The sequence below is a fragment of the Peromyscus eremicus genome, chromosome 5, assembly GCF_949786415.1.
Source record: "Peromyscus eremicus chromosome 5, PerEre_H2_v1, whole genome shotgun sequence".
Lineage (NCBI taxonomy): Eukaryota > Metazoa > Chordata > Mammalia > Rodentia > Cricetidae > Peromyscus > Peromyscus eremicus.
In genome coordinates this window covers 93,684,958-93,698,552 of record NC_081420.1, presented here as the reverse complement: position 1 = coordinate 93,698,552, position 13,595 = coordinate 93,684,958, and the positions used below count along the sequence as shown (strand labels likewise).

At 42.6% G+C, this 13,595-nt stretch overlaps 1 protein-coding gene across 1 annotated transcript in view; it reads left to right on the top strand.

The window, feature by feature from the left end:
* Vat1l (vesicle amine transport 1 like) overlaps positions 1-13,595 on the top strand; it is a 160,508-nt gene that overhangs the window by 61,303 nt on the left and 85,610 nt on the right. Inside the window, exon 4 of the mRNA XM_059262542.1 lies at positions 5,785-5,927. Within this exon, the coding sequence (XP_059118525.1) occupies positions 5,785-5,927 (143 nt within the window). The remainder of the gene's footprint in view (positions 1-5,784; positions 5,928-13,595) is intronic.

Genomic DNA, 13,595 nt, shown 5'->3' with positions numbered 1-13,595 from the left:
AGGCGGGCCTTGAACTTGCAATCTCTTTGTCTCCACTCTCACATAGCTGGGATGAATGGCCTGTGCCACCCCCACCCCCCAGGTCTAGTTTGACTTTCATTGTCTTTAGGAAACTTCTTCAGATAGTCTTTCTAGGGTTCGGTTGAAGAATGAGGTAGTGCTCTGAACTGCTGAGCCATCTCTCCAGCCTCCTAAGTTCCCATGTTTAAAACAGTGAAACTGGCAAAAAGAGATTAACTTGCCCCCAACCACATGATACATTAAGGATGTGTAACACGGTGGGGTCCTTTTCTGTGTCTAGTCTCCTTCAATGTTCATACACTCCTCCTTAATGCACACCTCTTATTCTTGGCATATGTACTAAAGCACAGGACACGATAGGGTCTTAGACCACTCTGCCTCGTGGTTTTCAAATATGTCATTGGACTATTAATACTGCATTGACTCTGCTAGTAGCTCTTTTCCCCATTAAAATGTGAAAACCAAGATAGAGGAACCACGTGTAATTCTTTCAATTTTATAATTCTAGAACTTCTCAGTGGAGTCAGCAGGCAGGCATTTCAGACATATCTAAAGAACTGAATGAGTTAAGGAAGTGGGAGGCTGGGATATAAAGGATGATGAGGAATAATCCAGAAGAAATGACAGTGAAGAGGATTCCAAGCAGTAGTGTCTGTATGTCCAAAGGTCCTGTGGCGAGAGGCAAGGTGACCCTTTGGAAGAAATAGGTATTTTTCCTTAGGATCAAAGCCAGAGTTCCAAAGAAGGCTGGGGAGGTGGATGCCATCTGCATTCCAGAGTCCCTTGTGAGCTCTCCATTCATTTTTCTTGTGTCGTTGAGTCTCTGACGGCGATCCTGAATCTCAGTGCTTTGATAAGATCATGTCTTCAACGCCCATCGAGTGATTTTCCAGAATTCCTCTGGATTTCTTGCCATCTCCAAAACTATAGCTAAAGATTGTTGTTTACTCAGTACTCAGTATGGACTATGCCAAAGGCTAATCCTCCTGATCCTCTAACCATTTGTTCACTGCGCCTGGCTTTTCTACAGTAGGATTTTGCCTTGTGTTACTCAGGTGTGAAGACCTGAAACATTTCCTCATAGCTGTCCCCAGATTTCTTGCTCTCTATGTTTTGGGGTATGGTGGGAAGCTCCAGCAACCTTGTGATAATGGAGTTAGAAACCTGTTCATGCGTATACCCTGAGACCCAGCTCTCCAGAGCAGACCAGTTAAAACGTTTGAGTCAAGGACTACAGTATCTCCAAGACTCTAAACTAGGTGTGTCTAATTGGTGACCCACAGGCAGCATGCATCTGAGGATAATTATGAATGCAGTCAAACACATCTGTAGATGACAGCATCACACTGTGATGCCTGAAGACTGAACTGCTAAAAGGTTAGGTCCTAGGTCAGCAGCCTGCCTGATCAGCTGGACAGATCAGCAGCATGGGTGACGGTAGAGTCCAGGCACACAGCTGTATCATTCACAGGCCCCATAACTTTGGGCCAGGTCCAGTTCCTCTCTGAATGCCCATTTTGAGGCTTAAATGGGAAACAAAAATTGCTTTAGAGTGGTTAAAGGATTTAACAAAGCCTTTAGTGCCTGGCTCCTGAAGGGATAAAAGGAAGCACAGCTGCTATTGCTGTTGCATTGTTAGTCATAAGAAGGGCAGGGTGCTTGGAGCAGAATGCTTGTGTCCCTGAGAGGGAATAAGAGTCGATTAAAACAGGCATATGCGTATCTCCATTTACTGCAGCTGCCAGGAGCATGGATTGTCTTGTTCATTTTATGCTGTGGGTCTGCAGGTAAACTGCAAAATCCTTTTTATTGAGAAGTCATTCCATCTCCCACAAATGTTTATTGAGTCCCTGTGATGCCTTGACTGGCCGGAGAAAGGAAGAATGAATGAGCTGCTGATTTTGCATTACCTGGGGAGTGAGAGAAAGTAAATTTCCTATAACTGTGAGGGAGAATGCTTAAATACAGAACCCAGCATGGTATTTACTTTTTAAAAAAAGTCATTGAGATCATAGAGGGTCTTTCATCATCTTAGTGAGTTGACGGGATGCTAAAAGGCTACAAACAGTTGAATTTGTGCTTTCTAACCATTGTTACTACATACTATATGTGATAATACTATATTATACTATAATAATGTCATACATCATACTTACATAGTATACAGATATTATTAAAAGAATACTAGTTATCTATTGCTAATTAAGTGTTTGTTTTTAAGTTTTTAAGATTGATCTTAAGTCTTTCTGTCTGTCTGTCTGTCTGTCAATGCATATGCATGAGGGTGCCCAAGGAGGCAAGAAGAGGAAGTCAGTACACACTTTTAACTGCTGAACCATCTCTCCAGCACCTAAATGTTCTATATTATGTATTAATTATGTGTGTGTGTTTATGTCTATAACACTAACTGCATAAATATATTTAATGTCAATATGTAATTATTTTGTTATAATTATATAGTGTCATACAATATATTATATGCATATATTATTCCTTATATAATACTCATATTTCATGACATAATTTGGAGCCATGCCTATATGTTGATTTTAGTCAACAACAGATCTCATGTGCAAGCATAGTCTCCTCATGTTGTAATGATTCTGCCATTTTAGGTCTGTGTTAAGCTACAATATCATGGTGGGAACACATGGTAGAACAAAGCTACTCACACCATATCAGTCATGAAGCAAAAGAGAGAGATGAAAGTCCAGAGTCCCAACATCTGCCTCAAAGGCCACCACTACTGACAACAATATGAAAATTCCCAGTAAGCTCCAACCTCAAGGTGTTACCAGCTCTCAACCATGCTGCAGACTGGGAAATAAGCCTTGAACACACACACACACACACACACACACACACACACACACACACACACACACCCTTTTGGCAGATTTTAAAATTTAAATTATAACAGGATTTTTACAGAAGTAACAATCAAACTAAAGGGAGATCCTTGCAAATGGTCCCTAACTCAAGATGGTGGGCATCCTCAAAAGAAGGGGAAATTTGTACACATGAAACTGGCATAGAGGAGACAATGTGAAGAGACAGAGACAGTGGGTAGCCATCTGCAGGCCAAGGAGAGTGGCCTAGAGCAGAAATCTCCTTCATAACCTATGGGAGGAATCAACACCTTGATTTGAGACCAGTTCCAAACTTCAAGAAAAGAAGTTTCTCTCATAGAACTCATCCAGCATGTCACGTCACTGTTGCAGCATCCTTCACACACTGATTTAAAGACCAGTCCATTTTCATGGTGGTCATGAGTTGTGTTTTGGGTCAGATGAATTTGATACATTGTTTGAGGGAATCCACCAGATGGAGACAAATGTCCATAGCATTGAACTAAACAATGGGGATTTGGGAAATAGTTGAATGAATAAATGTCACATTTGCCCAAAGACAGGAGGAAGAAGTGGCTACAGGGATGTTAAAGTTAATTCTAACCTCTTCCATGGCTGCCAGGGTCTGTTCAAGCCTTATTACTTCAGAGATGTAACCAAGGCTGACATGAGGTCAGTGAATTTAAAGGAGTCACTGCATTGGCTAGGGATATTTATGCTCATTTAGAAGACAGACCCCTCTTTGTCCTATGAAATCTGGGACAAAACATTAAATAAATACCAACACTATACTTAGCATAGAGAACTGTGCCCTGTGTAGAGTCTTAGGCTTATGTCCCTGTTCTGAAATATTGACCTCCCAGTGAAATCGTCATGTCTATTTTAGGCAGCAAGCTAAAGTCGCTTAGCTTAAAATGTCAAAATAAGTTGACAGAATAGAAAAGTTGAAAATGGAAATAACTGGAGTCAAGAAGCCTTGGTTTGAGTCCCAGCTATGCCTCTGAAAAGCTGAGAGACCTGGACCTTTCTGTGGTCCTTTACCTCATCTATAATGTGGCACTCTTCCAGCTCTGACATTCTATGAATCTCTCCATTTTGCCTTTAATTGGGATTGGTAATAAGATACCATTTCCATAAACTGACCTGCCAACTTGAATTATCCACCAACATGAAGACATGAAAATAAGATGATAGGCAGAAATGGCTGTGACAGATGCCTCTAGAAAAATCCCCCTCCTTAAAATGGTAAATGGGATGCTCGAGAGTGATGGCAGTTTCTTCTAATGCATCTTAATTACCAGGAAATTGGGTTTTACTGGAAAGTTTTGAGATGCACATGCCCACATAATTTTGTTCGATGTCTTTAATGTTGACCATATTGGTAGAGGAGATACAAATCACCCACCTCTTAACTGCATTTGTAATTCCCCCCTAGACCATTTACCATTTAAACCACATGTTGACCTTTTCTTTATTTGACTGGACATCTTTAGCCTTGGATATAATAAGCCCCCAAGGGGGAGAGATAATTAAGATTGAGTATCTAGTCAGAACCACATTTTGTCTCAGGTCCTCGGTCTGGTATAATACCTCATTTAGCCCTTCCCTATGGGACATTGGCAATCAGCCATGCATATCTGCCCCACACAACATGCTGAAGCTTGCTGGCTGTGGGCTTCGGTCTAACCAGGGAGCATACTTGACTCACGAGGACACACCAGATGTGTCAAGAGATAATCATACATAAGCAGTGGTCTGCCAGTATTAGATGGAAATTAGTTGGGTAGGCTCTTGATCATGGAGGTGTCAGGCTGAGTTCTGGATGTCCATGATAGATATGAATTTGATAATACATGAGCGGTCAGCTCTTTCTTTGGGGGATTTTGTTTCTCTGAAGTGCCACATGTTGTTGAACTAAACCATTGGATTAAGTCATCTGGGTTCTTCTGGGTCTTTTTGTATAAAAGGGGGATGTATGCATGTTCATGTTCATATATGTATATAGGTGCATGTGCACACGTGTTCTTTGCAGGGATTCCTGAAGACAATACCACATGTTGTTCCTCAGTTTACCAACCACATTTCTTTTGAGAAAGGGTCTCTCATTGGCCTGAAACATGTTCAGCTGGACAGCTAGGATGGCTGTCCATCAAGCCCTAGGAAGCCTCCTGACTCTACCTCCCCAGCACCGAGGTTACAAGCATGCTCTACCATGCCCAGCTTTCTGTTTTTCTTTCTTTTCTACTCTTTTTTTTCTGAATGTAAATTCTGGGGATCAAACTCAGGTCCTTGGTCTTGTAAGGCTTGCACTTGAATGATGTGCCATCTTGCTGGCTCCCCTTTGGGATATTAACCCTGTTAGTATCTAAGATTATCTTACAAATAAAACATTTATATTCAAGTGTTTGCTCAGAATGTGCTTGTAAGAGTCAAAATGAGACATCTTCCAAGATTCCTGTGGAGTAGATAGCATGACTGTTGAGATGTAGCTCAGCATGGTTAAATAGTAGTTAACTTTAGTGCTGGGGTTATCTGGCTCCTGTTGACTTTACCCCCACACAAGTGGTTTCCAGCCAAGACAGGTTTTGTCCTTCAGGAGACAATGCTGCAATGCCTGAACATGTTTGGCTGTCACAGTTGAGCTGGAGATGTTCATTACCTCAAGAGAGTAGAGGCCAAGGATGCTGATAAATACCCTGCAGTCTTATCTGAAAAACATGAATTCAAACTCGAAAATGTCAACTATGTCAAAGTTGCAAAATTCTGCCTTCTGTCCAGCAATACTGGCTGTTAGATAGTTGAGATTTATTAAGTATCTGTAAGTGTCATATTTTGTGCCATGCTCTTGACCCATGTTAAGCAACACCTCTCTGAGAATGGTGGTGTTCATGTGATTACTGTGTGTCATTTCCAGGGTCAAGCTGTGGCTCAGCTATGTTCTACTGTCCCCAATGTGACAGTCTTTGGAACAGCTTCTACTTTCAAGCATGAGGCCATCAAAGATTCTGTGACCCATCTCTTTGACAGAAATGCCGACTACGTGCAAGAAGTAAAAAGGTAAGGGGGTGGCTCTGCAGATCACCAGGCTGGACCCTGCTCTTTGTTTGAAGATCATTAGTATTCATTTATAAGATGGCTAATTGTGGGGCTAGAATGAAGGTGATTTAGGGGCATTGACTGTTCTTGAAGAAGACCGCCATTCAGTTTCCAACACCTCATGGAAACTCACAAGTGTCTGTAACTCTATTTCAGGGATCTGATGAGCTCTTCCTTCTTTCTTGGGCACTGCACTCACATGCTACACGTACATACTTTCAGACAAAACACTCACACACGTAAAATAAAAGTTAATCTTTAAAGGATACTAACGATAATGGCGATAGTAAACATATATTGGAGGCTTAGTTCTAGTTCTAGCTTGACACTTCATATGTGTCAGCCCACCAGATACTCTCAACCTCCCTGTTATCCCCAAGGAAGAAGGCAGTCTTAAAACTTGCAGAATTAATGTGTTAATGTTATGCTAACTGCACTTCATATGAGATCCCACGGAGGTGTGTGTGTGCATATATATATATATATATATATATATAAAATCAATTTATTAAAAGGTGCGATTCGAAAACAGACTCACTAATACAAAGCAAGATAGACATGCTGCTGATCCAGCTTCTGTTCTCCTCAAGGCAGATGGGGACCAACTGAAAGCCACTTTCCGATGCCTGACCCAGTCTTCTCACCCCAAGAGAGCGTGTGACCCCCCTCCCCTTAAGTGGTCATGTACACAGACAAGAAGCCATGCCCCAAGGCTTGTACCCCAAAGCTATTGGTGGAACAAATTCCCACAACAGCTACTACACTATCTTAACACATGCAAGTCTAATTCTCATTCATCCACATAAAAAGCTCAAGGAAGATGTTCACCTGTAAGGAGATTCTGGTACCCAGGCTCATTATATTTTCATTGATCATCATCCTGAGTCTTCTGTTCCTTTGATTCTATCTAGAAAATGGGAAAATAGTAATACATCATGCATGAGAGGTTTTTATTGGTCAGTCCTGGGATGAATATATGTATCCTGCCCAAATTTGAAGCTACTGTTCAGGTCCCTGGCCACACTTCCCTGAAAGCAGACTGAAACCATCACCTAGTTATACAAGCAGGCAGACCCAGCCTTCATGGAATGGTGGACAGTAGAGCCTCAGTTCATACCAGGCTGTCTAGCTTGTGAACCCATGCTTTTACTATAGAGAAGGTGACTTTCTAAAGAGCAGAGCATGAGCCATAGACACCTATAGGAAGAAGAGAGCCTGGAAGAGGATGTTGTAGAGATCAGAGTAGCTGCCTACATACTGAGCAAATGAGTTCAAAGGCTCAAAGGTCAGGAAAATAGCAATAAAACTTCAACAGGGTGTAAGTTCGGGCATGTCTGACTATATAATCTAATTACAGTTTACCTGTGATCCAAAGCTATTGATCATGGCTATGTGTGTCCACACTGGGAATCCCATGGAGAGCCCAGGTGGTAGCACAGCTGTAGATGATGTATGTGTTTCACTTGGCTGCTGCCCAGGGTGAACTCAGTCTCAGCATTTTCAACTGAGAACTGCTAGAGAAGTCAGTGGTGGTCAGGAGCTGTTATTTTTCTCTTTTCATAGTCTGCATTAAATTATAAAGCCTAAATGTAACTAGTCACCCAGCCAGTGCCACACTAATGGAACATTTTTTCCCAAGTCTCAAATTAAGATGAAAAGGGACAAATCTGGTTGTTCAAGCAGGAATTTGGACAAGATTGGGTTTTTATTAAGTGGGGCATTTTTTTTAGAAGGAAGTTTTTCTGACAGGTGAATTTTTTAAATTTGTTGGGCTGGGGCTCATTCATTAAAGTGCTTGCTATGCAAGTATATGAACCTGAATTCAATTCCCCAAACCCATGTAAAAGAGCCAGGAACAGTAGCATATACATGTAATCCCAACACCAGGGAGGCAGAGACTGGAGGATCCCTGGAGCTTTGGCCAGCCAGTCTAGCCAAATATATTTCAAGGTTTAATGAGAGACCCAGTCTCAAAACCTAAGGTAAAGTTAGGCATGGAGGTGCACATTTTCAATGTCAGAACTTGGAAGGCAGAAACCAGCTCTGTGAGTTCAAGGCTAGCCTGGTCTACAGAGTGAGTTCCAGTCTAGCCAGGGTTACATTGAAAGAACCTGTCTAAAACTTAAGGTATAGAGGGATTGAGTTATATAAAAGGTAAGCATGTCCCAATTTTTCCAGTGGGACGTAAAAGGGGAGCTTTTATCTGAAGCTAAATATTAGAAGTCCACCCCATTTCAGAGAGATGCAGACAGTTTAGGTGATTTTAAAGACTTCTGTTTGCCCAGTTCACCTACTTTTAACTTGAGTTTCTCAAGCTGTGGTCTGAAGTATGAACTATTGTTGTCCCTTTTAATAATCTTTTCTTTAGCCTCCTTAACTGATATTTTCACATTCGTCTACCTACTGTTCAATAAATACATGTTGGGGGTCTGAGATGAGATTGGACCTGTGCCAAAGAGGAAGAACCAGCAACAACCAATCAGAAAGACTCTGTACTTAGGGAGTGTGGAGTCTAGTTGTCAGAGAGGAGACAGGAAAAAAAAGAAACCATTCAAAGAATACATTGGTTTGGACTTTCCACATACACTCTGGTGGAGAAATGCAGGTTGCTAATGGGGAACTCAGACATGACAATAATTTGAGAAAGAGTTTTGGCTGAGAGTTGAAAGATGAGAAGTTGTGGGGAGACAAGCATTTTGGATTAGGGGGAACAGCATTGCTGAGGTGCTGTGGAAACCCTGGGTTCTGACAGGAAGCAAGTGTGGCTGGTTCTGGAGAGCAGTAAGAACAGAAAATCAGGACACCACAGCTATTCTCAACAAATGGAAGCTGATAGCCAGGGTCCTCCTGCCTGCCCCACTTCCCACACAGCTGCTCCATCTCCTCAGCCCCACCCTACTCTGGCCCCACTCGGAGCCAGAATCAATGTTTTCTACTACGAGAAAAGTAGAAGGAAAGAGCGTCTTGGGCCCTTCTCATTACCACCTGCCTTTCGAGAGGTGGCTTCCAACAACTCACTTTAAGTAGAGACCCATAGATATGGGAAATGGATCGGGAGCTGTGACTGCGAACAGAGCCTCTGCCCAGAAATCCTACCCTCGGGAAATAGTCCAGAGCAAGCTCAAAGCCAAAGAGACAAAGCTGCTAAGCTGAGCTCTGCTTCTGCATGGTCGTCAGCGCTCAACATATGTCAACAGTGAGTTATAATAGGCCTGTCTGTAACAGTGGCAATCAGATCCAGTCTCCACTGTCAACAGAAGGCAAACACTGCAGGGATTTTTGCTATGCCGCATGCATGTGTTATGCAGCCCCTAGAAACAACTATTATGGAGGTTGTGTCTCAGAAAAGATGCCTGTGGTAGAATTTAAGGGAAGAAAACAGAATGCCAAGTTCCATCAACACTGTGATCACAACTTGATTCAAATTCTCTGTGCATGGGGATGTAAAATGAAAGGGTTTCAATCACACACATGTAGTAAAGCACTGTACAGAGTCATTTCTTTTTTGGTGTTTTCCTTATAGACATGGTTACAGTAATCTATGTACAGTGAACTACAGAGATACAATAAAAAAATTTCCTGCAATTAAAAATTCATATAAACTAGCCAGTTGGAGAGCCTCTTTGGAATTCATGTTAAGCCAGGAAAGAAATTAGAGAAAAAAAAATTTATAATGCATGTGTTGTATATTTGCATGTATGTGCCTATACATGTTTTTGTATGTGCAGATGTGATCACACATGTATGTGTACTTGTGTGTAGAGGTCAGAGGACAGTCTTCAGGAATATTGACACCCATCTTTGAGGCTGGATCTATCATTGATCTAGAGCTCACTATGGTTAGACTGGCTAGCCAGTGAGCCCCAGGCATCCATCCTTCTGTGTCCCAAATACTGGAATTACCAGCTTTTCCACCACACCCAGCATTTTTGTATGTGTTCTGGGGAACCTAACTCAGCTCACCATGCTTGTGAGGCATGAACTTTAACAGCTGAGCCATCTCCCAAGCCTGGGGGGAAAAACAACTCTGATGTAGACTTTATATTTGCATTGATGTTCTTATCTGTGTGAAAAAGGAGATGACAATGGGTGGGAAATGGACCAAACAGTTAGAAACCTTGAGTCCTGTGGATCTGACTCATAGGCCTTCAGAAATAAAAAAGAGAGGGGAAAATTCAGAGAGAAGGGCAACACAGTTAGCCCCATGGCCCCCTGGAAGGATGCAAAGCATTTCAGCAGGAGGAGATGCAGGAACAAACCGCAGGGGAACTGGGACAGGGCAAGGCAGGTAAGAACAGCCATGCTCAGTCAGCCTCTGCTCTCTTAGATGATCATTTCACAAGCACCTTGTACAAATGTGAAAACAACCCACTTCACAAATGAGAAAGCTGAAGCTTAGTTCCAGATTTACCTTCCAAATGTGTGGACTCAGTTTTCTCCAGCTCTTTATGGTTTACAAGATGACCCGAGGAAACATTTGAGCTAGAAGAATGCATCCATCACCTTGAATAATTTCACTGGTGTGGACTTTGCTTTCACTGATGTGGACTGCCACAACTCATTGAACTATTCACTGCACATTTGAAATCTGTCCTACTTATTGCCATCAATTATAGCTCAATAAAGCTGCTTATGGGTGCCTTTAAAATCAAACACTTGGTGGAATTGGTGCACAATATCATTTAAGACCTTATGTTCATGCATTCATGTTTTATTACTTTTTTATTGATGACTAAAAAAATATGTTATGCAAACACAATGGTGACCAAGACACATATATCACTGTGTCCTGAAATGTCCAAACTACTAGTCACAGTTAATGTAGTAAGTAATTGCATCAGCACCAAGTAGAGACAGCCAGGACATTTGGGAACACATGGAAGTGACATTTGAGAACACATGGAAGTGATATCTGACCAAAAGCCCAAAGCGCATATGGGAGCTCAGTTTTGTCCCTTTGCAAATTTGATGATGTGGACACTGTCTTTATTTCTTTAGGGAGAAGCCAAGGTATAGAAGGTTTAAATAGTATTTACATACCTACACGCAGTGGGACTCGCCACACATGGCCTACTTCCAGAGTTTAAACTTTCTACCATCTATGCCCATTCTCCCTAAGGGAGTAGGGGTGGCTCACCCCTGGGTCAGTGAGGGAACCAAGCCATCCAACTTGAAGGCTGTGGCTGTGTGAGATGCTGAATGGCAGGAACAGGCTAGATCAGGGCTTGTCAATCTCAGCTCTGTGTACACTTGGAGTCGTTCTGTGGTTGGAGGCCATCTCGTGCAATGGAACTTATTAGATGTAGTTAGCAGCTCCCTGCCACATCCCCCAAGCCATGACAATGAAACATCCCTGGACATCACCCATGGGGGGCTGTGAGCAAACAGCTCCCAATTAAGCAACCTTGGAATGAGTAATGACTGAGATGATGGACATGCTAATTACCCAGATTTCTTTGCTCATTCTGATTTGTGTGCATGTGTGAAAATATCACACTGTGACTCATAAATAAAGGCACTAGAAAAAATTGTCACACGTTCGTTTATTTATTTATTTATTTATTTATTTATTTATTTATTTATTTATTTATTTATACAACCGTGGAGGAAGTCAGTTCTCTCCTCCCACTCTGTGACTCTCTGAGCTCAAACTCATGTTGTCAGGCTTAATGATTGGCACCTTTACCCACAAAACTGTCTCTCCAATTTGAAAACATAAAAATTTTAAACAGACTTTCTCAGCTATATAGATGAAACTCTCGAAAGCCCTTAGATGGGGTTAAAATTGGATTATGTTGGAAATCTAGAATCCTTTGCAGATTCAAGGCAGGTAAGAGCTATTATGTGAGATGAGTCTATGAAACAGTCTGGCCACAATGCGCAAGATAAGTGGGAAATGGGATTCAGAGGCCAGGAATAGGCAGAGTCAAAGGAAAAGAACAGAAACTGAGGAGGTAGCTCAGTCCATAAAGGGCTTGTCTGCATGAACATGAACATCTGAGTTTGATCCCCAGAACACACCCTAAGAAGCTGGACAGGGTGGCGCATGCTTACAATCCCAGTGCTGCAGAGATGGAAACAGGATTTCTAGAGCTCATTAGCCAATCAACCTGGCCTGTTTGGCAAGCTCTAGGCCAGTGAGGAGCTCCCCCTTTCTCCAAATCAAAGTAGACAGTGTCTGAGGAATGATACCCTAGATTAACCTATGGCCTTCACCCATGCCTGTGCACATAGGAGAAAAATAGAAAAGAAAAATAGACTTAGTGACCAGTGACTATGGAGAAGAACACAAGAGGAAAGAAAACATCTACTTGAGCTGTTGTGGCCTTGAGAGCTGTTGGGTTATCTTCTAGCATGACTGTGAACCCCCAGGGATTACAGGGAGTAGACCTGGGTTGTGACCACTTGCTGAGTGACCACTAAGAGCTGGCTCTAGAAGCTGAAGAGCAAAGCTGAGCAAAAGCCAGACTAAGGAGCACCAAACCCAGAGGAAGGAACCCAGCTCTCATTGGAGGGCTGCTGCTTGCTCATGTAACTTGAGTCTGTAGACCCAGGGTAAGGGTAAAGCCAGGAAGTGTGAGCTCAGAAAAAGGATTGTCCATGTTGTCTTCAGTAGCCTCAGTGCCTAGCAGCGTGCCTGGCCCATAGTAGGTGCTTACTCAACCACTGGTGGAAATTATTGAGAATCAAATTGCTGGGAGAGAATAGGAATGTAGGTCCAGAGGTGACTTCTAGAAGGGATATTACTAAGTAAATGTGGGAACTACCAGTAAGTGAACATTTCCTGAGAAGCCTACTATGCATCAGCACTTATGCTTAGCACACTTAGAGAAGCCTACTGTGAAAATCTTGCTTGATGTGCATCAGGTACCGTGCCTGGAACTTTGTAAGAAGCCTACTGTGTGTTGGTCATCATGCTCAGCAATTTTAAGAAGCCTAATGTGCACCTGGCACTATGGCTAGCCCTCTAGAAGCTGCTATTCCCCAGGCACTGTGCCCAACACTCTATAGGAAGTCTATGGATACTGGGCACTGTGCCCAACACTCTATAGGAAGTCTACTGAATGCTGGGCAGTGTGACCAGTCTCTGGGACAAGCCCACTATGGACCAGCCTTTCTGTGAGAAACCTACTATGCAACAACCATACTGGAAGTTATGGCACAGGCAAGTTCTCAAGTCACAGGGAATCTAGAAAAAGAAAGCTCAGCAGAGAACCAAGGAAACAGTGAGAAAGGATGCACTTCCTGGCTAGGCTGAAGGCTTTCCACACCAATAATGGCTCTCAGGGAACCTCATCCCATCCAGAGAAATGTTTCCCTTATCCATGTGGGTGGAAATCAAAGAAGCAGAATTCCCCATAGAGGGACCAGGACTGGGAACAAAAGAAAAATGAACTGTGTGGTCTTGGGTTAGCAATTCTAAAATGTCTTGCTGCTGAGTTGGCCCAGAGTGCCTGAGCTGGGGTTGCTGGTATCTTAAATTCATGGAGATTTGTGATGGCAACAGCAAACACACAGAGAAACCATATCCTTGGCCCTTGACCCATCTCTGCTGCTGCATAATTATGTATACATAGACAGTGTGACACCCCTAGAAGTGAGGACATTGGAAATGAGGCTGGGCCTTGG